Below are 27,453 nucleotides of genomic sequence, written 5' to 3'. Positions count from 1 at the left end.
GGCAGGATAAAAAAAAAAATCTGATAAATAAATGGTTCCGATTACACGATTGAAAGGCTGTCCACGAGGGTAAGGAGTGGCTGAAGGAATGTAAAACTAACACGTTTATAACTCTGATATTTTATTTTATTATTTATTATTTTATTAATTCAATTCGTATGCCGCCCCTCTCTGAAGACTCAGGGCGGCATTATATAACCTATATAATGGCAAGGAATCCTGCGCTGCCATTAAACGCTCACACGAGGGAAGAGAGCTGAAATGCGCATTTAATTCATTTCAAGACAGGATTCCCCCACCCCACGACTCGAATTCCATAGATTTCTAGCCCAGCACAGCCCGAACATCAACCACGCAAACTCAAACCGGGAAGGTCAGCACACGCTTGCAACTCCGTCAGCCAATAGCCAGCGTGCACTGTATTTACATAATCCTTTCAAGGTCCCCGCCTCCATTGCTGACATCATTCCAGGGAAATCGAAATCGCCAAGCGGCCAAAGGCGGCTCTTCTTCTGACAGCACCTACTCCCTCCGCTTCGAGACGAAAGCTCAGACTTTCGTCCAATCACGGAAAGGATGGGCGGGGCTGCCCTCCGTCTGGCCCAGACGGGGCCAATTTTTTTGCAAAGAGCTTGAATTGCAGAGTTTACAATAACATTCCCTGGAGGTGGAGCGGCGGCTTCTTTCGGCAGGTAGCGGCTTCGGGGCCGAGGGGAGATGGGGTGGGGGGAAATCTTGTAGGGCTCAGAGATCTGTGGCCACTCTGGAGTGTTTTAAACCCGGTGAATGTGTAGGAAGGCGTGTCCGTTTGGAGGGAAGCAGCAAATACAAAGTAAGAAAAAAGAAGGGGCTTCGGAAATCCGGCTTGCAAAACCAAGTTGGTCGTGCACCTTCTGCGGGGGAGCACAAGATTGTGGAAATTAATCTGAGCTAAGCCCGAAAGCCTTTGCAAAATTCTCCAGAAAAGCGGTAAATGGAGGGCATTTGCCGAAGAAGACTGCCCTATCTTTTCTTTAGAAGTTGTTGGGGTCCAAGGTCAACACCTTGGATGCTTCTGCTTTGACTTGTTGCCGAGTGGGACGCAATAAAGCAGAAATTTGGAAGGGGGAAAACCAGGGGTTGTGGGGGGCACCCCTCTCCCTTCTAGTTCAGTCAAAACGGCTGGCTGCGATGCTGGAAAAGGTGATGCTGGGCTTGTTTTCAGCCAACTGCTCTAACCATGGTTGTAGGATGCTGCATAGAGCTTCTGTGGATGTGGGAGGGGGGTAAAGGCAGGACTGCAAAAGCTTGCTTTCATCCCAAGGACTGGCTGATGGGAGTCAGACAAGAGTTTGGGTTATGAAACCTAACAAAAAAAAGATTAGGATTCGTTTCATTGATATTCCTACTTGGGGATAGGTTGATCAACGAATTGTTTCAGCTAGGAACTGGGGGTGTGGCAAAATTAGGTTTCATTTCCAAGAAGTTGGGCAGAGCCAGCAAACTACATCAGACTGTGGTGAGCAGTTACTCCAAGCTTAAATTCCTGCTTGGGCATAGGTTAATCAAAGAATTGTTTCAGCTAGGAACTGGGGGTGTGACGAAATTAAGTTTCATTTTCAAGAAGTTGGGCAGAGCAGGCAAACTACATCAGACTGTGTTGAGCCAGTTAATCCAACCTTAAAAGACTTTTCCTGGCTTTCGGGTTTAATTTTCAGAAAGAAAACACTGAGCTGCAATTCCATTCACCAGTCTTCCCATTCTCTGCTTGTTCTCTGTCTGACATCTACTAATTTAATATTTGTGTGTGGTTTACCTTTGAGTCAATTTTGGTTTCTTATTGATTAGTCTCACAGCCATGCCATATCAAAAGCAATAAAATAAAGGTCTATAAAATAGATAAAAGGAAATACAATAACAAAAATACATACCTGCTAAATAAAAAAGAATTGTATAGATAAATTGCATTGCTTTTACATGATACCTCAGTCTCTTCAGTATAACAGATTCTTAACTGAACTGTCTTGTCTATAAACTTAGCACTTCTGTTAACAATGTTTACATTAAAGCCTAGGGGGAAATAGGACAATTTGTGATTCAGGTTGTTCAAATCAGACGCCTGACAACTGTCTGGGCTCCATTCAGTTGTTCTTGGAAAGATTTAGGAAGCGGTCTGCCCTTGGCTTCATCCTAGAACTAAAAGAGGGGGACGGCCCAAGGTCTCACGCAGCTGATTTTTGTGCCTAAAACGGGACTAGAACTCATGATCTCCTGGTTTCTAGCCTTAACCATTACACCACACTAGCTCTCCTTGTTTGTTTGTTTTCGTGTTTTGATTTGTATCCTCATTTGCTATAGAACGTTAAGGTAACCCCACCTCCTTTTATGTCCCACAACAACAACCCTATAAAGTTGGCTGGGTTGAGAAAGAGTGACTGGCCCAAATCGCCCAGTGTGATAGAATGTGCACCTGCAGCAGCAATGGTGGATTTTGCCAACTTGGAAGAAGCTCAGATCAAGAGATGTGCAATCCTGAATTGGATGAGGGAGAGGGGGGAAGAACAAACAGAATTTTCCGGATATACAGGTAGTCCTCGACTTACAACAGTTCATTTAATGACCGTTCACAGTTACAATGGCACTGAAAAAAGTGACTTAACAACCGTTTTTCACACTTACAACCATTGTAGCGTCTGCACGATCATGTGTTCAAAATTCAGACACTTGGCAACTGGTTCATATTTCTGATGGTTGCAGTGTCCCGGAGTCATGTGATCATTTTTTGAGACCTGACAAACAAAGTCAGTGGGGAAACCGAATTCACTTAACAACCACGTTACTAACTTCACAAGTACACTGATTCATTTAACAACTGTGGCAAGGAAGGTCGTAAAACAGGGCCAAATTTACTTAACTGTCTCACTTAGCAACATAAATTTTGGGCTCAATTGTGGTCGTAAGTTGAGGCTTACCTGGATTTCTTTTGCTATTTGGCTATTAGAAACTTTGGAAAGCCTATTGCATTCCAGAAGTAGTATTTTTTATTATATTTTCTTTCTATTTACTGTACTAAGGCGGTTTGCAGTTTCCAACAGCCCCTATGCAATATTCCTATAGGATTAGCCCCTTAAAATAACCAAGGAAAATGGGAATTCCTTCATAAAATCTAAATCTGGGTAGTTCAACCACACGAAGGATCTCTCCTGTATTTGTGCATATGCTTTCTGCTTTTCATTACTTTTTGGACTGAGCTGAGTAATGCTGTCAAGACTTCATGGTTTTTAAAATTCTACAGATATTTCCGGGCTTCGTTTGTTTACAACATTTGACTCATTCTGACATATTTTTTCCTTTGTTTCACATCCCCTTTGCTTTCATTCAGCTACGAAACTCATACGGTAGTTGTTCTGCTGACAGAATTTGGAAACAGCAAAACTCATATTTTCTACATTCACAAGGCTTTCATTTGATTTGCATTGCTTTCTTTAATCTTTTTGTTATTTGATTTTCTTTGCTTTCTTTTGCACAGAGATGGCAATAAAGAGCTTCCTGAAATCAAAAAGGAAAAGCTACTGATGTCAAGGGAATATTGTGGCTTAAATCATATACCCTTTCATAGTTAGGCATGCCTCTTAGCATGTATTTAAAAATGAGTACAGTCTCGATTGCAGTGGGATACCTTCCTTATGATCCTTGGGCAGGCTTCTTTCTGGCCCCATTATATGAGAATTTGTTTAAGTTCTGTATGTACAAATTAGCTTTTATCAGTTGCAGCAAGGAACTCCTTACTGAAACCTGGCAACTGATTACATGCACACACACATACACAGAAGCATACAGAGAGAAACACACATCCACAAACACTTTATAAATACCTGGTAAGAAATTCTTGTAGGAGAAATGCCCACTACAATAAGGAACCAAAACTTACAGATGGAGCAAAGTAACTTTTACTGGCATGCACAGCTACAGTATGAACTGGGCACTGGCCCAAAAGAATGCAAAAGAGCCCTGAACTAAGGAAGGTTATGGGTTATATAGCCGTGGTGGCGCAGTGGTTAGAATGCAGTATTGCAGGCTAATTCTGCTACCTGCCAGCAGTTCAAATCTCACTGGCTCAAGGTTGACTCAGCTTTCCATCTTCCGAGGTTGGCAAAAGGAGAGCCCAGATTGTTGGGGCAATATGCTGACTCTGTAAACTGCTTAAAGCAGGCTTTAAAGCACTATCAAGCGGTATATACATCTACAGTGCATTCAGAAAGTATTCAGATCCCTTCACTTTTGTCAATTTTGTTATGCTGCAGCCTGATTCTACAGTTGTTGAAACTTTTTTCTCATTGATCTACATTCAGTACTCCATAATGACAAAGTGAAAACGGATTTTTAGAAATGTCTGTAAATTTATTAAAAAGAAAAAAACTGAAATATCACGTTGGCATAAGTATTTAGACTCTTTACAACAACACATGAAATTTAGCTCTAGTGCCTTCTTTTTCTCTTGATCATTGCTGATATGTTTCTACACCTTGAATGGAGTCAACCTGTGGTAAATTAAATTGATTGGGCAACCAGCTCTTGGAAGAGCCCTGAAGAGCACAGTGGCCTCCATAATTCTCAAATAGAATAAGTTTGGTGCAACCAGGGTTGAACTGAAGAGCAGAAATTTTATTGCAGCCTTCCCCAGATCTGTGCCTTGCAATAATCCTGTCTCTGAGCTCTGCTGGCAGTTTCTTTGACCTCATGACTTTTGCTCTGCTACAGTATGCATTGTCAGCTGTGAGGCCTTCTGTAGAGAGGTGTGTGCCTTTCCAATTCATGTTCAAGCAATTTAATTTACCACATGTTGATTCCATTCAAGGTGTAGAAACATGTCAGCCACGATCAAGAGAAATGGGACGCACCTGAGCTAAATTTCACATGTTGTAAAGCAGGGATGTCAAACTTGCAGCGTCATGTGATGTGTTGGGATTTTTTTCCCCTTTGCTAAACTCGGCATGGGCGTGGCCAGTGCATGACGCATCCAGCCCTCAAGCCACGAGTTTGACAGCCCTGTTGTAAAGGGTCTGAATCAATGGTGGGATTGAAATAATTTAAGAACTGGTTCTCTGCCCTAATGATTTCTTCCAACAACCAGCTCACCAACCGCTCAGAAAGTTAATAACCGGTTCTCCTGAAGTGGTGCGAACTGGCTGAATCCCACCACTGGTCTGAATAGTTATGCCAATGTGATATTTCAGTTTTTTTCTTTTTAATAAATTTACAGACATTTCTAAAATTACTTTTTCATTATGGAGTACTGAATGTAGATTAATGAGAAAAAAAATGAATTTTAACAACTGTAGAATCAGGCTGCAGCATAACAAAATTGACAAACGTGAAGGGATCTGAATACTTTCTGAATGTACTGTAAGTACTATTGCTATTGTCTATGGAGATTCTCAGTCATCCAGGTCATGGTTGTCCCAAAGGTCCTTTTTCAAGAGGCAACTGGACTTCCTGGTTTTTCTTTGAAGACATTTCACTTCTCATCCAAGAAGCTTCTTCAGCTTCTTGCATGAGAAGCGAAACGTCTTCAAGGAAAAACCAGAAAGTCCAGCTGCCTCTTGAAAAAGGACCTTTGGGACTACTGTTGCTATTATATTCCTTCAGAAAGGTTACATAGGAATGATAAAGCAAATTAAATCATACTATGACTTTACATCCAGAATGTCATAACACTACAGGATGACCTTCCTTTGGCTGCTTCAGCATCTCTACATTTTTCCTACTAATGGGACTCTAACCCACCCTAATTACAGAAATTAACCTCATGTTCCACACTGGCGTTTACAATATTTTACTGCCTCCCTTCACACCAAAGGAAGGAAAAACCATGGTCTCATTTCTGTTATTTTCTCCTCTTTTTTCCAGGGAGCTTTAATTTAGTATCTCCTTTGTGTTTCTTCATCTTTTTCATACTTATGCCATGTACAAGCCATCATACATGCCAACCTTGTGCAAAAATGTGTTTTTTATTTTGTACTTAATGTAGACATTCTTTTGGAAGAGGACATATGTGATACAAAAGAATTACCTTTCTCAGTTGCTCAATGTTCTTACAAAGGGTTCCTGATGTCTTTCCTTGCTTAGGTGTGCGAGGTTCAGCAGCACATTCCAACATGTCCCAATGGCAACAAATTCAAATGCTGGACAAGGTTCACATGGACCAGATAGATTTTCTCTACTCAGATGACACCTTACCCATGGAAGTGCGTCAGTATTTAGCTTACTGGATTGAGGAACAAAACTGGTAATGCTTATTTCTATCCTAGTCATTTCCTTGAATTTGTCTTTGTAATTTGTCTTTGATCTGCTGGTTTTTATTGTTTATTATTGTGTATATCTCTTTCTATACAATGGGTTCCCCCCACCCCAGCTATGAATGAAAGTCTTTCTGTCATACATCATGTGGTGTCAGCTAATTCTGATAGATCCTAAATATAGTACAAGTAGTCCTTGATTTACAACAGTTCATTTACTGACTGTTCAGAGTTACAGCAGCACTGAAAAAAAGTGACTTAAGATCATTTTTCACACAACAGTTGCAGCATCCCCATGGTTACATGATCAAAATTCAGACCCTTGGCAAATGATTCATATTTATGACGGTTGCAGTGTCCTGCGGTCATGTGATCCCTCTTTTGTAACTTTCTGACGAGCAAAGTCAGCAGGGAAGCCAGATTTACTTAACAACCATGTCACTAATTTAACAACTGCAATATTTCACTTTAACAACTATGGCAAGAAAGGTCGTAAAATGTGGCAAAGCTCACTTAATAAATGTCTCACGTAGCAACAGAAATTTTGAGCTCAATTGTGATCATAAGTCAAATACTACCTATACAAATGGATGGCACGCTGAACCTTGTATTCTGAAGATTGTACACTTGAATAAAAGTATGAAGTTGACTGATTGGTTTTAATGCACTAATAGAACTGTAAAGGAAGTATTTCCCTGGTTTAAACACAATGCGCTACCCAGACGTAGTAACGACTACATATTTATTCAGTCATCTCAAAGAATCACAATAGTATATTGAGAAGCCTATCCAAAAGTTCTGTCAGATAGATAGATCCTTAAAAATGAGGATTTAAAGATCTTAGAACATTTATTAATCTAAAAATCTGGTACAGTCTCTTCACCATTGTCAGAAAGAGCAAAGATATGATAAAAATTATAAGATTATTATGCTTCATTTAAGTAAGCAGGTCTGTGGCGCTTTCTTGCCTTAGCTATAAGTTTAGGAACTTCATTAAAATATACCCAAATTAGGGGTTTGACGACTCAAACCTTGCCTCCTGGTAATTGCTTTGACTAGTCCCTACGGTTTTCATGGCAAGTTTTCAGAAGTGGTTTCCCCTTGCCTCCTTCCCAGAGTTGAGAAAGAGGGATTGGCCCAGGGTCATCCAGTTGGCTTTGTGATTAAGGTAAGACTAGGCCTCATAAACTCCCAGTTTCTAATTCAGTGCCTTAACCATGATGCCAATTTTTTTCTCAGGGCCTTATAATACCTATAAGATATAAGGTACTTATAATACCTTATAATTATGACCCAATTGTGACTCCATACTTTTCAGAGTAGAAGACACACTCCCCCCCCCCCACAAAAAAAAGAGGGTGGAAATGTTGTTGCAATCTATACACTGAATACAGCCATTTTTGATCTCCTAAAACCCCACCCTGCGCATCCCATTTTTGCCAAAAACAGGCCTGTTTTTCGCAAAAAACGGGGTGCGCAGAGGGTTTGGGAGGCCTGCAGAGTGCTCCTGGGGACTGGGGAGGGCAAAAATGCAACGTGGGGGTTTGGGAGGTGAAAAACGGGCATGTTTTTTGCGAAAAACGGGACACGCAGTGGATTTGGGAGGCCTGCAGAGTGCTCCTGGGGGCCAGGGAGGGCAAAACCTTTTTTTTTTTCTTATTTTCCACTAAAAATCTTGGTGCATCTTATACTCCGGTGCATCTTATAGTCCAAAAAATATGGTAAGACTTGGTTTGCTATGGTTCCATTTTCTGACTACAAACAATCTCCTTCCTTCCCCCCGCCCTCCAAAACTACATGGGATGCCTTGTTTTGGCAATGACTTTCTCTTTATCTCAGCCAAGGCCGCCTGAGTCTTGCTTTGCATTCTCTCCATTATCTGCTTTTAGGAGCCAAGCAGTAGAACTGGACCCCTCATTAGCCTGCTGTCTTTTCCATACCATGTTGTCTTCACTGGATGATCAGATCGGACGTCTGGCATTGGGCGAAGAGAACAATGCTAACATGTTACTCAAGCACAACTTGCGGCGTGCCAAACTGCAACTATGGGTATGCATAGAACACACGTGTGTGTGTTCCTGCACAGCGGGAAAGGGTCAGAATGAGATGGGATCCCTTCAAGATACCAAGACAGGAGGAAAAACTGAAGGATAAAAGAGCTTGACATTTTTTAAGTGCAACCATCTATGTCAATGTTACTTAACCATGGCCACTTTAAGATGTGTGGACTTCAACTCCCAGAATTCTCCAGCCAATCATGCTGCCTGGGGAATTCAGGGAGCTGAAGTCCACACATCTTAAAGGAGCCAAGGTTGAGAAACACTGACCTATGTTTCTACACTGACTATGTAGTTTAGACCCTTATCCTTGCTGACCAAGAGAGACAAAATGTGTGCATTTATTGGGAACTCTTAGTTGCCATGTGGGCCTTTCCTACACTCATATGATGGCCATGAGGAGGACCACAGTGGCACAGTGGTTAGAATGCGGTACTGCAGGCTACTTCTGCCTGCTGGCTGCCTGCAATTTGGCAGATCGAATCTCACCAGTCTCAAAGTTGACTCAGCCTTCCATCCTTTCGATGTCGGTAAAATGAGGACCCAGATTGTTGGAGGCAATCTGCTGACTCTGTAAACCGCTTAGAGAGGGCTGTAAAGCACTGTGAAGTGGTATGTAAGTCTAAATACTATTGCTATCCTGGTGAGATTTCATACCTCAGGTAGGAAAAAGAACCTAGTTAATGACAGTGGAGATCTGCTTAGATTATATCTTGTTTTTCCACTAGAGCTACCCAGATGACCTGCAAGTAGTGATTCCAAAAAGGTCTGGTGTTCTTGGCAGTAGATGATATAAAAAGTTTTTATTTGGGTATAGCTTTACACTTTTCTATCTTGCTGTGCCTTGCCTTCCAGAGCAAGTATCAAGAATGTCCCCAGAAATTAGCCATTGCCATTGATGATCTATTGAGACAGGAGAGAGCAATTCTGTCCGAAGCCTTTTCTACCTCTCAGGTAAAAAACAAAAACCTGCTTGGTCTTCTTCTGCCTGCACAAAACAGAGTTTTTTCCATCTAGCAATACTTGGTCAGCCTTGATTTATGTCAATCTCATCCCAGCGAAGGAAAAAAATTCTCTCCCAGTTTATTTTGTTTATTTGTTTAATTTAATTTTTTAATTTACTTTAATTATTTTATTTTTTATTTTATCTTTTTATTATTTTATTTTATTATTTTATTTTATTATTTTATTTTATTATTTTATTTTATTTATTTTATTTTATTTATTTTATTTTATTTTATTATTAAATTCCCAGTTTATTTTATTTTATTTATTAAATTTCCGTGCTGCTCATTCTCCCCTACAGGGTTGGTTCTTGATGACAAATTGTCAGAAGGTGACAATTTCCCCAAGAGTTTGTTCTAAACCAATAACCAACCCATAGCCAACTGCAGTATGATTTGGTTTATAAAATTTAGTCCTCGACTTACAACAGTTCATTTAGTGACTGTTCAAAGTTACTACGGCACTGAAAAACCATCTTTCATCGTTACGAACTTTGCAGCGTCCCCATGGTCACGTGATCAGGCGCTTGGCAACTGGTTCGTACTTTTGACCATTGCTGTGTCCCAAGGTCACGGGATCCCCTTTTGCAGCCTTCTGACAAGCAAAGTCAATGGGGAAGCCAGATTCACGTAACAACCGGGTTACTAACTAATCAACTGCAGTGATTCACTTAACAACTGTGACAAGAAAAGTCATAAATCGGGACAAAACTCACTGAACAAATGTCTCACTTAGCAACAGAAATTTTGTTCAATTTTGTTTGTAAGTCGAGGACTACCTGGAATAAATGCCCATCCCATCAGGGAAAAAATCTCCCAATTTATTTATTACATTTCTATGCCACTCATCTCTCCTCCAAGATGACGCTTGATGACAAATTGTCACAAGGTGATAATTTCCCCAAGAGTTTGTTTTAAATCAGTAACCAACCTATAATTCTCCTGAAGTATGAATTATTATTGTGGTGAAGGCAGCTGTCGCTAAACCTGGAAATGGTTAGGCATCCCCCTCTGTATGCAGACTTATGCAAATTATGATATACATATGATGAATTCAATAAAATTAGATCGCTTACAGCAGTGTATTTGACTGGTCATGTGTTCAGTGAGGATGGAATGATGAAGTCATGAGACTTAGCGTTACAAAGACAATAGCTTTTTGAATTAATCAAGGGCTATCTTCTTGGAACTGATGTGTTATTTTGCTGGGTGCTCTGACTTCTAGTGTTTTAATCCATATTTATTATGGCCAAATGTTTCTGTGATTGTGGAAAGAGTTTGCTTTTCCTGGGAAGGTGGACTTAGGATAGGAGTAATTTGCAAACACTAATGCTATATTTTCTAATCCACCAGCATCATACTTCCAGCAATAATTTTAGTACATTCTCCTCTCCCGAGATCTGCACCAAAGCAAAATGCATCCCAAGCTTTTAATTTTACATTTGTTTTGGATGAACATTTTCACTGGGCAATTCAACACTGAATTGGAAAGGGAAATCCAGAGACAGGAGAAAATGTTGTTGTTGTTGTACTGTGATAGGGAAAAATAGGAATAAAAGATTGATATAAAATAGCAGTGCTGTAAAGGTAGGGGGAAAGATCTGAGGATTTGAGCAAGATACAGGGTGTCTCTTAACAACAGGAACTGGGGTGGGGGGAAGCCCCTTCAGTGATGATCCATACAAATGAGCTAGCAATGTTTGTGTGTTTTCTCTTCCTCTCTCTTCAGGCAACTGTGGATCCTCCATCTGATTCCACTGTGCTTGCCAGCCATCAGCATAAGATTGAGGAGCGGCTAATGGAGATGCAAAAGACAATTCACGTGAGAATGGGAGGCCTGGCAGTGCTTTTTAACTCTTTCCTGCAAAATTCAAGGTTGCTAGATACATAATTTCAGGTTGAGGCAAGCCACTTTATACCGTGTTTTTCCGAAAATGCAACCTACCCCAAAAGTAAATCCTAGCTTGATTTTTTACACGTGTGCCCAATATAAGCCCTACCCCCCAAATAAGCCCTAATTAAGACCCCGCCCACTCCAGGGTGCACGGGTAAAATTAAGCTAGAGAGGGGATGGTGGGGTGGAGTGGCCCTACTACTTACCTTCGGACAGTTGCAGCCAGGCCTCATACACCCAACACCTGCCTTGCCGGCCCATTTCTTCTGCATCCAGCAAGGCTTTCCTGAAGGCCTCTGTAGCCAATAACAGAGCTCTGGATCGATCCAGAGCTCTGTTATTGGCTGCAGAGGCCTTCAGGAAAGCCTTGCCAACCACAGAAGTTCCTGAAGGCCTCTGACAGCAAAAAGAGGCTGGGGGTGACATGTGCCAGTGAGCTGAGTCCATGGACAACATCCCCCCTGAAAATAAGACTTGGTGCCTTTTTTTGATGGCAAAAAAATATAAGACAGGGTCTTCTTTTCGGGGAAACACTGGTACTAAGCCATGGTCTGCTTGAATTGTGCTTGAGTTAACACTGGCTGAGTTAATGCAATTCTAAACCCTAAATCAAGGTTTGCAAACTACACGAGCTGGATTCACAACTATAGTAATCTGCAAATGTTATAATTTAGCGTAATATGCATTAGACCACTGGCTTTTCAACTAAGCGTGATTAAAACAAAACATGGAAATGTGTGTGATGTTTAAACCAAACAACATTCATTTTTATTTTATTATGATTCTATTCCTGTATTCGTACTTCATTTATATAACAGATATGGGAAGGTGAAACTAATTTTGCACCTATTCAAATTATATATTAGAACAGTGTCCCCAACCCTTGGTCCGCAGCCCACTACTGGGCCAGGCAAGAGGCAGGCCGATGCACATGCATGCAGGCAGCTCCACTCGTACGAGCAGCGGGTTGGCGCACACACAAGTGGAGTTGCATGTGTGCGTGTGCCGGCCTGCCTCTTTCACAGCCCAAATAGGCTACAACCTTGTAGTCAAGCTGGTGTGCTTGCACATGTGCACAAGACCGCCGCTCGAACAGCCTGGAACGGCTTCCCCCCCCACTCCAAGCTAGGCCGTCAGGCCACTAAGATTGAGGATGGCTGTATTAGAAGGATATTCCTATTGTTTAGTTTGTGTTCATTACTAATCAAACCCTTGAGGAATGAGGGGCTTAAGGGTAAAGACAGGAGGAATTTGTCTCCCAGATATCTCTCATTTGCATCTTGAAACATATACCAGGAAGAGGGTCAAAATTAGTCTCCCAAACAGTTCAGAGTTTCTTTGGGGGTTACGAAGAGTGGAAATGGAAACAGACATTTCATTTTGAATAGGAAGCAAAAAACAAACAAACCCAAAAAACTTAATTTTATTGGCACAAACTTGTTTTTGGATGCTCCAAATGGAGTGCAATGCTGTTCCTGATTGGCCTCCTTCTCCAGCGCGCTGCTTGGAGAATCCAAAGCGTGGGATTATTCTCAGAGACTGAGTGTATGTTCCTTTAAATTTTGTCTTGGTTCTGCCTCCTCTGCTCGGCTGATGTCAGTTTTATTCACTCAGTCGAGCTGAAGAGACTGGTTTTGTGGCTTGCTTTGGAGAATAGAATTATTGCTTCCCAACGCTTTGGATTCGGACTTTTTTTTTTGGACTGATTTCTTTCTACTAAGAGATTCTGGACTGTTTGATCGTGTTAAGGGCGGTGAGTCAACCCAGGGCCCTCGGGTCTGACTTTCCAAGACCCTAATTGACAGGTCAGGCACCTGTTTGGAGCTCTGTCCCGGCTGGGCCATCTCTGTTTGTTTCTGCCGCTGGTGAGTGAGTCGGTTCCCCGGCTTGCCGATACAACCGCCACCACCATCATTTCTACATTTCATTGCTGACCTGATTGGCGGCCTCAGAGTCCCTGCTACCGGCTGGAGCATACTCTGTCATATTGTAAATACCGTTAAGCTTGAAGCCTTAGTGCCTTGCTAGCGCGATTGATCCGGAATGTTAAGGCTCCCTGTTGGACCTTTCGGATCCGACCCCACCCCCCTGAACTATGTGGGCAGCTTCAGCTCCGCCATCATCTGCCTCCTGCCCCGCCAAACGCTGTTCATCAAAAACTCGGGACGAACAACGCAGGCATCGGGCGTTGGAACGCCAATTTGGCCTGGCTCAGAAGAAGGTCTTGGAGGCGGATCATCATCCTGACACTGGTGCGAGGGTTACCTGACTTAATTTGCCCAAGAGAAATCAGGTTGTTTCAGCGGCATTGCCCCCTCAGCCTCAGACAGGGTTTCCATCACAGTCTGCTGTCCAATCCGCTCCTGAGGCGACCTTTACCCCCACTGCCACAGGTCTCCGTCAAGTGGGGAATTTACATTCTGATCTGACCCTTGATGTCCAATCGATTGTGGCATCAACGATATCCAGCCTCCTTGCGGCAGGCTCCCTACCTCCTGCCTCTGCTCTGGGGTCGCAACCTCCACCTCAGCCTCAGGTCACAGCCCCTTCTGGCCACTACCAAGACTATGACTGTTATCAGCACTCAATCCACAGTGAGGATTCCAATTGGGACGACAAAGATCATAGAGAGTCAGACTTCTCTGAGGACGAGGGTCTCTTGCCGGACCAGCCAACACTTATCAGGATTTTCCGTCCGTCCCTCTTTAAATCTCTTCTGCATAAAGCCAAGGTCTCAACTAATTTGACAGTTCCTCCTGACTAACAGGCCGCCTCTACTTCTTCCCTCGCTTCTGAGGGTCTATTCAATGTTCAAACAGCAACACAAGACTTTATACCTTGTCCTCAACTGTTCTCGGAAGTCATACAGAGGCCTTGGGGCCTTCCAGGTTCCTTGGCCGCTCCAAGTAGTCTGGACAAGAGGCTGTACTGCTCAGCTCCTAATCTTCAGGACATGTTACAGTTGCCTTCTGTAGATGCCCCCATAGCCCAATTGACATCGTCATCGGTTTTCACTAACGACGTTGCTGATGGTCTGCGAACTGAGGACAGGAAGACGGAACTCCTCTTGCACAAGAATCACCAAGCAGCCGCGTGGGCAATCAGGGCGGCCACCTCGGCATCATTTTTCAACCGTGCCTCCCTCATCTGGTTTCGCCAGTTGCAGGACCGCCTACCTCCGGATGATAAACGGCTGCACCAAGACATTAACAAATTGGTGGCGGCCGCGGAATATTCAGCCAATGAGTCCTTGGACGTGGCCAAGTTCACCTCCAGGACCCTCACTGCCTCCGTCGCTTCCCGCCGCCTTTTGTGGCTACGTCAGTGGAGGGCGGACACCAAGTCAAAGTGGCAGCTGGCTTCGGTCCCGTTCAAAGGAACTAATCTGTTTGGTGATGCGCTTACTCCCATCCTAGTTGAGGATAAGGATAAGCGCACGGTGATGCCATCTTCGTATAGGCAGGCGGACCGACGTTATTCCCCGTATCTTCAGCGACTGCCCTTTCAGACTGATTCCGGACCCAGCGGGTCCTATCAGTACCGTTCTTTCAACCAGGAGTTCTACAGACCGTCTGACAGATCCAACTTTCGGGACAGAGGCCGCAGACAACCTTCTTAGAAGAAGCCTTTCTGAGGAACGGGCAACCGTCCCTTCCGGAGAGGAAAGTGACTATCCCCCCTTGGCTCCCATTGGCGGTCGACTTTATCTTTTCAGGGACCAATGGGAGTTAACCACTACGCATGCCTGGGTCCTGCAGACCGTACATCTTGGACTTACCTTGGAATTCCGCTCGAACCCTCCGCCCAGGTTCATCCAGTGCCTCGTTTCAATAAACCCAGAAAAGAGGAAATTGATGGAAGTGGAAATTCAGCACCTCCTGGACATTCAAGCCATAGAGCCGGTTCCTATAGAACACCAAGGGACCGGCTTCTATTCTGTCTTTTTCCTGGTAACCAAGAGTTCCGGGGGTTGGAGGGGGATCCTGAATCTAAAGGAGCTCAACAAGTTTATAAATTACCATCAGTTCAAGATGCAAACTCTACAGTTAATATTGGATTGCATTTGACTGGGAGATCTAATGACTTCCATAGACCTGAAGGAGGCCTACCTGCACATTCCCATCCATGCAGCACACCGGCGCTTCCTTCGATTCACCTATGCCAACCGGCATTTCCAGTACCGGGCAATGCCATTCAGCCTTTCATCGGCACCCCGGACATTGACGAAGATGCTAGCCGCCGTGGCTGCCTCCCTCCGGCAGATCCCCATATGACTCTACTGTTACCTGGACGACATCCTCATTCTTTAGTCGTCACCCAGCCAGGCAGTGCGGGATCTAGAAGCAGTGACCACCTCCCTGCAGTTACATGGCTTCACACTGAACCTCGACAAGAGTCATCTTCACCTAACCACCCGCATATTACACCTGGGGGTGGTTGTGGACTCACAGCGGGGCATGGTTTTCCTATCCAAGGACCGTCGGCTCAACATTCGCGCCTTGGTGTCTCGGGTATTACCGCTCCTGAGGGTGCCACTCATTCTTCTGTCAACACTGCTGGGAAAAATGATATCATGTATATCTATCATCCCGTGGATCAGATTCCATTCCTGGCTACTGCAATGGTACCTCCTGCCCTTTCAGAAAACACGCTGCAGCAACTCCAGATCACGAGTTCGGTTGCCGTCAAAAGTGCATCATTCCCTTCATTGGTGGACCTCCCCGACCATGCTCAATGGATGCCTGTTCCGGGGCCCACCTCGAGTGACAATCACCACAGATGCTTGCTGGGGGGGGGCGCCCATCTTCAGTCCCACATTGCACAGGGCCGCTGGTCCCCTGTGGAGCTAGCTAACGACATAAATTGGCTCAAGCTCCGTGCGGCCAGGCTCGCCCTCCTTCGTTTCCAACCCCTCGTGGAGGGTCAACATGTCCGGATACTCATGGACAATGTGACGGCGAAGGCGCATGTCAGTCACGAGGGAGGAACGCAGTCCGTGCCCCTGATGCAAGAGGCAACCAGACTACTCGCCTGGGCGGAACAGCACACGCTGTTGTTGACAGAGGAGCATATCTCCGGGACCGACAGTCTTCAGGCGGACTGGCTTAGCAGGCAGCAGATCGATCACGCGGAATGGCGCCTCCACCCGTCCCTCTTCTGCGAGCTGTCGAACAGTTTCGGTCGCCCAGTCCTCGACCTGTTTGCGCATCCAAACAACGCACAACTGCCGAGGTTTTTCTCCCGGTTCCAGTGTCCCACGGCAGAAGACGTCGGTGCCTTTCGCTGTCCCTGGCCTCAGGGCCTGCTTTATGCCTTCCCTCCCCTCCCGCTCCTGCCGAGGGTGATTCGAAAGATCCTTCTGGAAAAGGCGGACGTCCTTGCCGCTCCGCACTGGCCGCGCAGGTCATGGTTTGCGGACCTGGTGAGCCTCTCGGTCGCCCCTCCCTGGCGGATTCCAGAAGACAGGATTTCTCTCAGCCAGGGGGTCATACTGTATCCAGAGCCCCAATGGCTGCAGTTGACCGTCTGGGACTTGAGAGGATCCTCCGGACTAAGGACAACCTTTCAGGGAGCGTGATCTCTATCATCCAAGCCTCCAGGCAGCCTTCTACGACAAGGATATACAACGCTACCTGGCGTTCCTTCTGTTCCTGGTGCGCAACCAAGCACACTGATCCAACTACTGCCTTCTGTCTCCGATGTGTTGGAGTTCCTGCATGCTGCTTCGATAAGGGCCTTGCACCAAGCACGCTCCGCAGACATGTGGCAGCCCTGGACATAGTACTCTCCAATGGCTATGAGAGCTCCCTTTCTTGCAACCCGCGGATTCGGTCCTTCCTGAGGGGTGCTTCCAACCTTCGCCCTCCCGTGGTTCATCGTTACCCTACCTGGGATCTTCCGCTTGTGCTCCAGACCCTTACCTCCTTTCCCTTCGAACCATTGGGATCCATCAGGCTCCGTCTCCTAATGCTCAAAGTTGTCTTCCTGGTTGCGATAATGTCTATGCGCCGGATTTCGGAATTAGCAGCCCTGTCAGTGAGAGATGATCTGTGCGTCTTCCATTCTAATAGGGTCGTTCTCTGGATGGACCCCTCCTTTCTGCCCAAGGTCAACTCGCTATTCCATCGTGTGCAAGAACTGGTCCTCCCGGATTTCTGCCCCAACCCGAGACATCCGTTAGAAGACCAGTGGCATACCTTGGACGTTAGGAGGGCCCTCCGTCGGTACATCAAACGAACTGCGCCATTTCGCCATTCCGAAGCCCTATTTGTCTCGTTCCTTCCGGCGTCACTGGGCAAGAAAGTTTCCTCTACTACCATAGGGAGATGGCTGAAGGCCTGCATTTGTAAGGCTTACACCCTGAAAGGCAAGCCCCTCCCGGGAAAGATCCTGCCGCACTCTACGAGAAGTGCATCTACAACCGCAGCATGGGCGACTCAAGCCTCTGTTTCTGAAATCTGCAGAGCAGTCACATGGATGACCTTATCTCCATTCATCAGACACTATAAAATTGACTCCTTTGCTTCGGCTGAAGCTTCCTTTGGTCGCAGGGTGTTGCAATCCGTTACTGCTTCGGAGACTGCCCCGGACCTTTCTGTTGTCCCCCCCCCAATGAAACTTGCTTGGGTATATCCCACGCTTTGGATTCTCCAAGCAGCGCGCTGGAGTACGGACGTTGCTTACCTGAACGTCCCTTCTAGACCCGCTGCTGGAGAATCCAACCCACCCTGTTCAGTCTGTCCTTCAGGTCCGGTTGGCTCCGATTGCTGGTTTACCGTTTGGGCTCCTCATTCTCTCTTCGTGAACAAAACTGACATCAGCCGAGCAGAGGAGGCGGAACCAAGACAAAATTTAAAGGAACATACACTCAGTCTCTGACTAATGCTCTGAGAATAATCCCACGCTTTGGATTCTCCAGCAGTGCGCCTAGAAGGGACATTCAGGTAAGTAACGTCCGTTCGTACTGATTGTATCCCTGCTGTTGGTTCTAGCTGTGCATCACAGAATGGAGATTCATCCTGAGGTCTTGTCTTTTCAGTGTGTCCTATAATTGTTATACTTGTTCAAAAATCCTTGCTTAGTCTGTACTTTGATATCTGTCTGTATTCCACAGGGTCTGAAATGTTCAATTGAGCAACACGACGATCTACAGGATAATTTTGATTTTTCTTTTAGGACACATAAACATTTAGGTGAGGAAACTTAACGAGAAGCTCCTTTATTTGGAAACCATGATGGGAAAAGGACAGGGTTTTTTGTTTGTTGATGATGGATGGTCAAGTCTTTCCAAAGAAATTGCTCAAGAGTCTTGAGGGACTCATTGTCCAGACAAGTCGCTTAAAGAGCTCTGCAATATATTGAATAATGTCATCCAAGGATACAGCTTTTTAATGGTACACTTCTCCCTTGAAAATCACCTGAAAATAGCTAAAGCTATTTATGTATTTGCAATAGTGGTGAATATTTGTAGCTCGGGTGTAGGATAAGGATGAAAGTTTGTTCTTCGAGCATGTGGGTTGGTTTCAGAACATTTAGTTAGCAGGCTAGGTAACATCTTCAGCAGAGTTTAGGGGATTATCTAGCCTGGTAAGGAAATGTTTGGAAACCAATCCACAAGCTTGGAGAATGAACCTTCACTCCTCCCTCCATTTATGTATGTGTCAGCCAGTTTGAGACTTCAGGTCCTGCAGCGCAGCCACGACTCCAAGCTTGCTGGACAATATGCTTATACCTATTATCCAGACCTGATTTAGGAAGAATAGGTAGCTCATTTTTTTTGATCAGACACTTATCAAAGACACCCAAACTTTTGTTTTACAAGTGGAAAAATTATTGATCTATTGGACATTAGTTCCCATTATGCTTTACCATTAGTTCTGTGGTGTGTAACTAATGAGAGTCCAACCATCTTAATGGTTTCTTTCAATAAATATTTGTACCAGACCCATGTTGATGTTTGGAAAGGGACAAATGGGGCAACTCTTTTGGATTGAGGAGGAGGCTTGCTTGCCAACATTAAACTTTTCAGAGCTGGTGTTAAACAATACTACACACTCGCAGCTCTGATCTATGGGCTTAGAGGGAGTTCATGGCCAGCACGGTGCCAATATATGAATTGGAATATTGAGTAATTTTGAAATGAATCAGATTACAGATATTTGGATTATTTACCCATGTTTGCCCAAAAATAAGACCAGGTTTTATTTTCTTTTGGGCCCCAAAATGAGCTTATTTTTGGGGGGTGTCTTATTCCATGGTACGGGAGGCCCACTAGTTCTGTTTGCTCACAGCCACAAAGGAGCAGGAGGCTGAGTGATGTACCGGTTCTGCAGCCACGAGGTGGAGGGGGGGGTGTAGCTGCCCCATGCGCCCCGCACCAGCTCACCTCAACACCTCCGCAGCCAGGCAGTCAACACCCCGACACCTGTCTTGCAGCCATGGCATCAGCATGCCCCTCGGGCTCCTGCTCCGTGGGCTCCTGTTGCACATGGCTGCGAGTGCTGCTACCGCCGCGAGGCAGGTGTCGGGACATGGATGGCCTGGCTGCAGGGGCTCTAAGGTAAACTGGTGCAGGACACGTGGGGCAGCTCCACCCCTGCCTCACTTTGTGGCCATGGCACTGTGAGCAACCAGACGGGATGGATGGCCGGCAGGCTCGTAAGTAGGGCTTATTTTGGGCGTAGGGCTTATATTAGGCACAAATTTTAAAAAAAAACCATGCTAGGGCTTATTTTCAGGATAGGTCTTATTTTCGGGGAAACGGTACATAAACTTGGTGGTAGAGAAAGATGCCGCTTCACCCCAATCCAGATGTTTGGAATTTGCTAGAGGATGTCATCCTTGGGCCCTACTGCAGATCCTGGTGTACCGCAGTCGGCTTAGGGAGTCAAATCACCCATCCTAAACAGCTCCTTATTAGAGATGAATCCTGCTTCCTGTCCGTTCTTTTCAGTTAGAAAGTTCAGAGGGACTCAATGGCTCCCTCAAAACCATTGACAGCTTTGGAGAACCAGCACTCTTGGCAATCAATAGGAGAACAGGTTCAGCGTCCGTCCTTCTCTAAAGCACCCTCTTTTCTTGCAGAAAGCACCACTCCCGCTAGTGAACCTATTCGGGCCAAAATGATTGAGAAGTTACAAAGCATGTTAAATAAGTTGAACCACTTCCGCCAGGTGAGTATGAGTACTAGCCGGTACAGTAGCATGATTTTTCCCTCTTCTTTCATAGCTTTTTTTTTTTTAATGAAGTTATAATTTCAGTAAATTTCAAATGCTGCCAAAGCAGGGGATTTGAACTTACTAATGCAAAAACATACTGCATGTCTTAAAACAGGGGTCCCCAAACTTGGCAGCTTTAAGACTTGTGGACTTCAACTCCCAGAATTCTCCATAATAGCTGGCATAGCATAGCTGGCTGGACAATTCTAGGAGTTGGAGTCCACAAGTCTTAAAGCTGCCAAGTTTGAAGACCTCTGTCTTAAAAGATGCAATTACATTTTTTAAAACCAAAACCATACATGAAAATGCACAGGTAGTCCTTGATTACGACTTAACTATTATTCAAAGTTATGACAGGTGCCCCCCTCCAAAGCTACTTACGACTTGGTTTTGAAGTCCCAATGTCACCCTCGCCTGTCCCACACAAGTCACATGACTGCATTTTGGGTGGTCAACAACAAACCAGCCCAGTTTGCAGTGCCCGGAAGACACATGACTGTGATTTATTACAGTTTTGCTAGAAACTGTCATTTAGTTCTGGTTTCTGGCAAAAACTGCCCCATAACTAACAATAGCTTTGCTTAAGGCCTTAACAACCACTGCAAAAAATGGTCATAAATCAAATCTGGTCCTGTCACCCGCTTTATGACTGTCACAATTTACAACTGTATTTGTCAAGTGTGAGAGGACAGGATGCCTGCAACATAGCCAGAACCTGGGCTGCTGGTATCTTTGTCCCTTTTAAGATTTCTCCCTAGCCATCCCAGTACAGGTAGACCTCGACTTGACCACAATTGAGCCCAAAATTTCTGTTTCTAAGTGAGGCATTTATTAAGTGAGTTTTGCCTCATTTTTTGACCTATCTGGCCACAAGTCCTTATGGGAATCACTGCAGTTGAGAAGTTAGTAACCTGATTGTTAAGTGAATCTGGCTTCCCCATTGACTTTGCTTGTCAGAAGGTTGCAAAAGGGGATCCCGTGATACTGCTGCCATCATAAATATGAATCATTTGCCAAGGGTGTGAACGATCACATGATCATGGGGATGCTTCAAAGGTCATACCTGTGAAAGCATGTCATAAGTCACTTTTTTCAGTGCTGTTGTAACCTTGTACGGTCACTAAAGGAACTGTTGTAAATCGAGGACTACTTGTAATATGTGGTATAAAAGCTGAGCAGAGAGGCAGCCGGATGTTGTAGTGTTGATATAGGAGCGAGAGAGAAGATGGCTTGTGTATGTTTGGGAAAATAAAACAGTCTGAAGAAGCCCAAAGGAAATAGTTACAGTTATAGTTCTCCAGAAGTAGAATTCACAAAGAGAAGTAGTGGAGGAACAGGAGTTGTAGTAGAATTGGGGAAGTGGTAGTGCTTGAGAGAGTATTATTAGCCTTTGAGTGCTTGAGTGTGTGTTGCCTAGATGCCAGGTGTGTTTGGGTTGATTCTTGGGGGTTTTGAAGCCCACTGACCTGGGCACATATAACAGAACCTGTGAGAGGCTTAATTACAGTTGTAAATTGCCGATTACCTGTTAACTATTGATAACAAAATTATTTATGATAACATATTAATTCATCATTGCCTTTTTTTTTTTCATTTTTATATACTGTTTCACGTTTTCGTATTATATCTGTACACTGCCCAGAGTTGCTCTGTGAGGGAGGTAAGCTGTTTTAAAAATTGATAAATAAAATTAAATTAATTAATTAACACATTCAGCTTGTTGTTGTTTTTAAAATCAGGAGATACTGAGCCAAATCCATGAACTTCTCGGACGCTCTGATACTTTAAGAGATTTACTTCTGGAGGAGGTATCAGCATGGCAAAATCGTCAGCGGTTAGCTTGCATTGGAGAGAAATGTGATACCAGCTTATGGCATCTGGAAGAATGGTAAGTGGTAATGATGGCAATGATCCATACGGGCCAGTTACTTGTTTTTAAATGAGACATTTCTATACAACGATCCCTTTGAAGAAATGGATTACAGCAGGGGTGTCAAACTTGAGGTCCGGGGGCCTGATCTGGCCCACAGGGCTGCCCTTAGAAACAGTCTTAGATCCGGTCCACGGTGCCTCTGCCAGCGAAAACAGAGCTCGGGAGGGCCGTGTGCAGCCCTCCCGAGCTCCGTTTTCATTGGCAGAGGGTTGCAGGAGGCCATTGCAGCTGAAAACGAAGTTCGGGAGTCTGTTTTCACTGGCAGCGCACTCGGGCCGCCACAGGCACCCCCAACACGAGTGATGTCAAGCTGGCCCTCCCCATCCTGGCTATGCCCCCCCTTGCCCCCTTGAGGTCAAATACAACCCTAATGAAATCGAGTTTGACACCCCTGCATTATAGTAAATCCTCGGCTTACTACCATTCATTCGGCGACTGTCTAAAGTTACAAGAGCATTGAAAAGAGTGACTTGTGACTGGTTTTCACATTTACCTCTGTTGTAACATCCCCATGGTCACACGAACAATATTCGGGCACTTGACAACAGGCATGTATTTATGACATTGCACTGTCTTGGGGTCAGGTAATCATCACCTTTTGTAACTTTCCCAGTTGGCTTCTGACAAGTAACATCATTGGGGGGGGAAGCCAAGATCGCTTAACAACTGCGAGTGATTCGCTTAGCAACACGTCACAAAATGGGCTACAACTCACTTTCTTCCCTGAATTCCCTATCGAAGCCGTTGAAAGGAATTGCAGTCTATTTAATTTCAGGCTTCCCTGTTCAGGACTTCGAGTTAGGTTTTTTGTTTGTTTGGTTGTTTTGACTTGTAGATCTCTGCGCCCCTGTTCACAGCTTGTTCATGGAGAGTCCTGTTATCCACTGATCTTCCTCCTGAATTGCAGGTTTACTAAGAAGGCTGAGATCCTCTTCCACTTGCTGCACCTATTAAAGATGCTGACTGGGATGTACGACAAGGTGACTTACCAGACAGATCCCCTCAAGAGCCAGTTGCCCCTTCTGGTCAGGCGGCTTCAGGAGCAAATAATCTGCCTCTTGAAAAGGTGAACAAGGGAGGGGAAGGATTCTGCCAGTAAGGAAATGTTACAGGGAGGTGGGCAAGAATGGATGGGTTGTAGAAGACTTAACGTTGCTCTGTTCTTGCCAGTGCTTTTGTGGTGGAGGTACAGCCTAAGATGCAAGTTCCCAATCAACGTCCATTGGTGCTAAGAACCAACCACAAGTTCTCCGTCCGGGCCAGGTGAGGAAATCTTTATTCTAACAGTGGCCATTCCTGGAGACTGTTTTGGGCAGGAAACTGAACATTTTAGAAGGGGCCAGATCAAAGGACGTGGGTCCCATATATTTATAGTATAGGTGTTGTTAGTGTTATTATCATCTTAGGGAATTACTGCACATGGGAGCCAGTTCATCTGTGCTCAGAAAAAGTAGCTTTTTCTCAGAACAGAGCTAGGTTATTTAGTATGTATTTATGATTCAGGTTTATATAACCACCAGTCTCAAAAAGGTGAGTCAGCGCGACCCCATGGACAACGTTCCTCCAAGCCTTCCTCTCTTCTACCATCATCTGGAGTCCATTTAAGCTCATGCCTACTGCTTCAGTGATTCCATCCAGCCACCTCGTTCTCTGTCGTCCCCTTCTTCTTTTGCCCTTAATCGTTCCCAGCATTAGGCTTTTCTCCAGTGAGTCCTTCCTTCTCATTAGGTGGCCAAAGTATTTGAGTTTCATCTTCAGGATCTGGCCTTCTAAAGAGCAGTCAGGGTTGATCTCCTCTAGGACTGACTGGTTTGATTGCCTTGCAGTCCAAGGGACTTGCAGGAGTCTTCTCCAGCACCATAGTGTAGTGTAGTGTAGTGTAGTGTAGTGTAGTGTAGTGTAGTGTAGTGTAGTGTAGTGTAGTGTAGAGTAGAGTAGAGTAGAGTAGAGTAGAGAGTAGAGTAGAGAGTAGAGTAGAATATAGTATAGTGCTATGATGGCGAACCTATGGCACGGGTGCCACAGGTGGCACGCAGAGCCATATCTTTGGGCACGTAAGCGTTGCCTTAGTTCAGCTCCAGCACGCACATGCGCACTGCCCAAGTGATTTTCAGGCCTTCGGGGCCCACTGGAAGTCAGGAAACGGGCTGTTTCCAGGCCTCTGGAGAGCATCCAGAGGGGGTGGGGAAGGCCATTTTCGCCCTCCCCAGGCTCCTAGAAAGCCTCTGGAGCCTGGGGAGGGCAAAAGATGGGCCTACCGGGCCCACTGGCCCATTGTGTACCAAAAGCAGGGGGACCGCGGGGGGGAGTGGGTTGCACGCACATGTGGGGATGTTGCATTGAATTATGGGTGTGGGCATATGCGCGACACCCCTCCCCCTGCGCAACCCCTGCTTTTGGCACGCGATGGCAAGAAGGTTAGCCATCACTGGTATAGTGAGTATAACAACTTAAAAATATATATATAAAAGCACATAAAACATCCCCTCATAGTAAATTCCTAAAATGTATAGCTGAGGTAATTGTATCTAATGATCGCACCAATGCAACATTGTGCCAACTCTGCCACGTTCCCTGGTCCTCATGCCCATTGGCAAATCCATGTTTTCAAGGTCTTTGGAAAGGCCAGCAGGCTCAGGTCCATTCTAGTCTCCAGGTGCAGGATGTTCTAAGGGGCAGACTCCATGACAGGAAAGGATGTTTTCCAAGGCTTCATCAGGTGGCACTCCTTAATGGACAAGACTCACAACGTGTGTCTCCTGCTGGATCTGATGGGATGTGTAGATGTAGCTTGGGAGAGGTAGTCTCAAATAAGCTAGTTCCATGTCATGTAGGCTTTATAGGTCATTACTAGCACCTTGAATTGAACCGGAAATCAAACTGGCAGCCTTTGCAGCTCATGGACAAAATATGTAACATGTTCAAATTATGTGGTATGCATAACTAACTGCCTGTGTGCTGGATTTTGAACCAGTTGAAGCTTCCAAATATCTGAGGTGGGAATAGCAATAGCACTTAGACTTCTATATCGCTTTACAGTGCTTTACAGCCCTCTCTTAAGCAGTTTATAGAGTCAGCATATTGCCCCCAACAATTTGGGTCCTCATTTTACCCCCCACGGAAGGATGGAAGGCTGAGTCAACCTTGGAATGAATCAGGGGTGAAATGCTCCCGGTTCGGACCTGATCGCCCGATCCAGTAGCGATGGAGGCGGGTGGTTCGTAGCAAAAATCCCTGCCCCCCCCCCCATTCCCCAGCTGAGCCGCGCAATCATCAGAGGCTTTTTTTTAATTTTTAAAAGCATTTTTTTCTACAACCTCTTTGGCTGAAAAAACGCTTTTAAAAGTAAAAAAAAAAAGCCTCTGATGATCACACGGCTCAGCTGGGGAATGGGGGGGGCGGGGGGCAGGGATTCCAGCTTTCAAATGCTCTTACGATCACAATTTTTTGATTGAGACAATCTAATTGCAGATTTAGACAGTAAAACAAAATGAATTTGCTCTGCTCCATAAACCTTAGTGCCAAGATCAAGGAAAAGAGTAGTTTTTCCACTTGAGCTAAGACTGCTTTATTATTTGATTATTTGGGGAAAATAATGCAAAAACATCTCAAGACAGTATTAATAAACAGGATGTTGCAGAAATACTTTTGACTAGTAGGAAAGCAATTCATTTTGAAACTATAAATACTTGCCTCCCCCCCTCCTTTTTTTTTTTTTTTTTTTTTTTTTTTTTACCACGTGGATTTTAATTGGTTGCTATTTCCATGATTCAGACTACTGGTAAAACTTCGGGATGAAAACAACTCATTGGTGGTGTCGATTGACATTGACCGGTATGTTATTCTACTATAGCCTTTTATAAAAATGACTTGTTTGGTCAGGGTTAAAATGAGAAATATTTTTTATAAAATTCTAGAAACCCTAAATGAACTTTTTGCCATACTTGGCCAGAAATGACAACAATTTTTGGATTTGTGAAAAGATCCAAGGGTAGGGTGAGGTTATGGGAAAAAATGAGCTATATGTGTAATATAAGCTGCCCAGAGTTGCCTTTTTGGAGAACTCTGTGGCATATAAATTTAATAAATAAATATCATAGAAGTGGGAAAATACTAATTTGCTTGTACTTGTTGCAAGGAAGATCTGGTGTTGCTTCTTTAAATATTCTTTTTTCTATTTGGGGTTTTTGTTTTTGCTCTTCTTTTTTCTTTTACATTTTGTATATCTTTTCTTTCTATTCTTTTCTTTTTTTCCTAATTTCTGTTTCCCTTATTATTAAAACTCTTTAATAACAAGTTTTTTTTAAAAAAATAAACCTCTATAGGCCATGTGTGTCCAAGCTGTGGCCCATGGGCCTCATATGGCCTGGACCATTATGTAATGCGACCCCACAAGATTGTAAACTTCTATCATTATTTTGTGACTTATATGTGGCCCATGCAAGCTGGGTTGGACACCCATGTTCTAGGCTTTATAGATCTTACTTTTACTAATGGAGCTTGTAGCGTTGTGATGGAAGCAGACTAGACATGGGGGAATCACCATTGATTGATTTTCCTTGTTCTTACCTTTTTCAGGGATGCTACTAATTTGACCGGGTAAGTATTCACTGAATAAAAGCAATGGGGAATAATGAGCCTTTCCTATCTGGGAAGGTAGTGGACCATGATTCTTAATCTGGAGATTGTAAAGCTTTACTTATCTGGTTAGTGGAGGAGAAGTTCATAGTGGGGCCTTTCAATTACCTTCTTAGAAAGAGATAAATGAGTTATTGATAGATGTGAGATTTGAAGAATTTCCTTCAGCCCTCAGGCCCATCTCCAAAATCACCCATCTAGCAGAATTGAAAAGAAACTGAGATTGGAAAACTGTGGTGGATACAGAGGAGGGAGGGGAGAAGGCAGTAGTATGCCTGCCCTATAATTTGAGTAAGCCAGAAGTAGATAAGCTGTTATCTAGAAACTTACCTTGGTTCCCATCAAGTTCCCAGTCTGATTTCTGTTTTGGATATTTTAAAAATTGCACAGTACTAAATGAGATGTTATAAATCAGACAGCCTGTCTCCGGG

General features: G+C 44.4%; 1 protein-coding gene across 6 annotated transcripts in view; it reads left to right on the top strand.

The window, feature by feature from the left end:
* STAT2 (signal transducer and activator of transcription 2) overlaps positions 1–27,453 on the top strand; it is a 66,970-nt gene that overhangs the window by 24,775 nt on the left and 14,742 nt on the right. For 2 of the 6 annotated variants that reach the window (XM_087886873.1, XM_087886870.1), the window contains 11 exons: positions 6,109–6,268; positions 8,168–8,327; positions 9,191–9,289; positions 11,069–11,161; positions 18,348–18,426; positions 20,318–20,406; positions 22,191–22,339; positions 23,292–23,450; positions 23,555–23,647; positions 26,159–26,218; positions 26,963–26,983. In XM_087886873.1, coding sequence (XP_087742999.1) covers positions 6,109–6,268; positions 8,168–8,327; positions 9,191–9,289; positions 11,069–11,161; positions 18,348–18,426; positions 20,318–20,406; positions 22,191–22,339; positions 23,292–23,450; positions 23,555–23,647; positions 26,159–26,218; positions 26,963–26,983 — 1,162 coding nt within the window. Of the gene's footprint in view, positions 1–551; positions 693–2,335; positions 2,567–6,108; positions 6,269–8,167; positions 8,328–9,190; positions 9,290–11,068; positions 11,162–18,347; positions 18,427–20,317; positions 20,407–22,190; positions 22,340–23,291; positions 23,451–23,554; positions 23,648–26,158; positions 26,219–26,962; positions 26,984–27,453 lie in introns of those variants that run through there. The other 4 variants (XM_087886872.1, XM_087886874.1, XM_087886869.1 and 1 more) reach the window with 4 other exon arrangements.

Source organism: Pantherophis guttatus, chromosome 2, assembly GCF_059756535.1.
Source record: "Pantherophis guttatus breed Tessera chromosome 2, ASM5975653v1, whole genome shotgun sequence".
Lineage (NCBI taxonomy): Eukaryota > Metazoa > Chordata > Lepidosauria > Squamata > Colubridae > Pantherophis > Pantherophis guttatus.
Note: the sequence above shows the minus strand (reverse complement) of the source record. Positions and strands in the feature narration are given on the sequence as shown.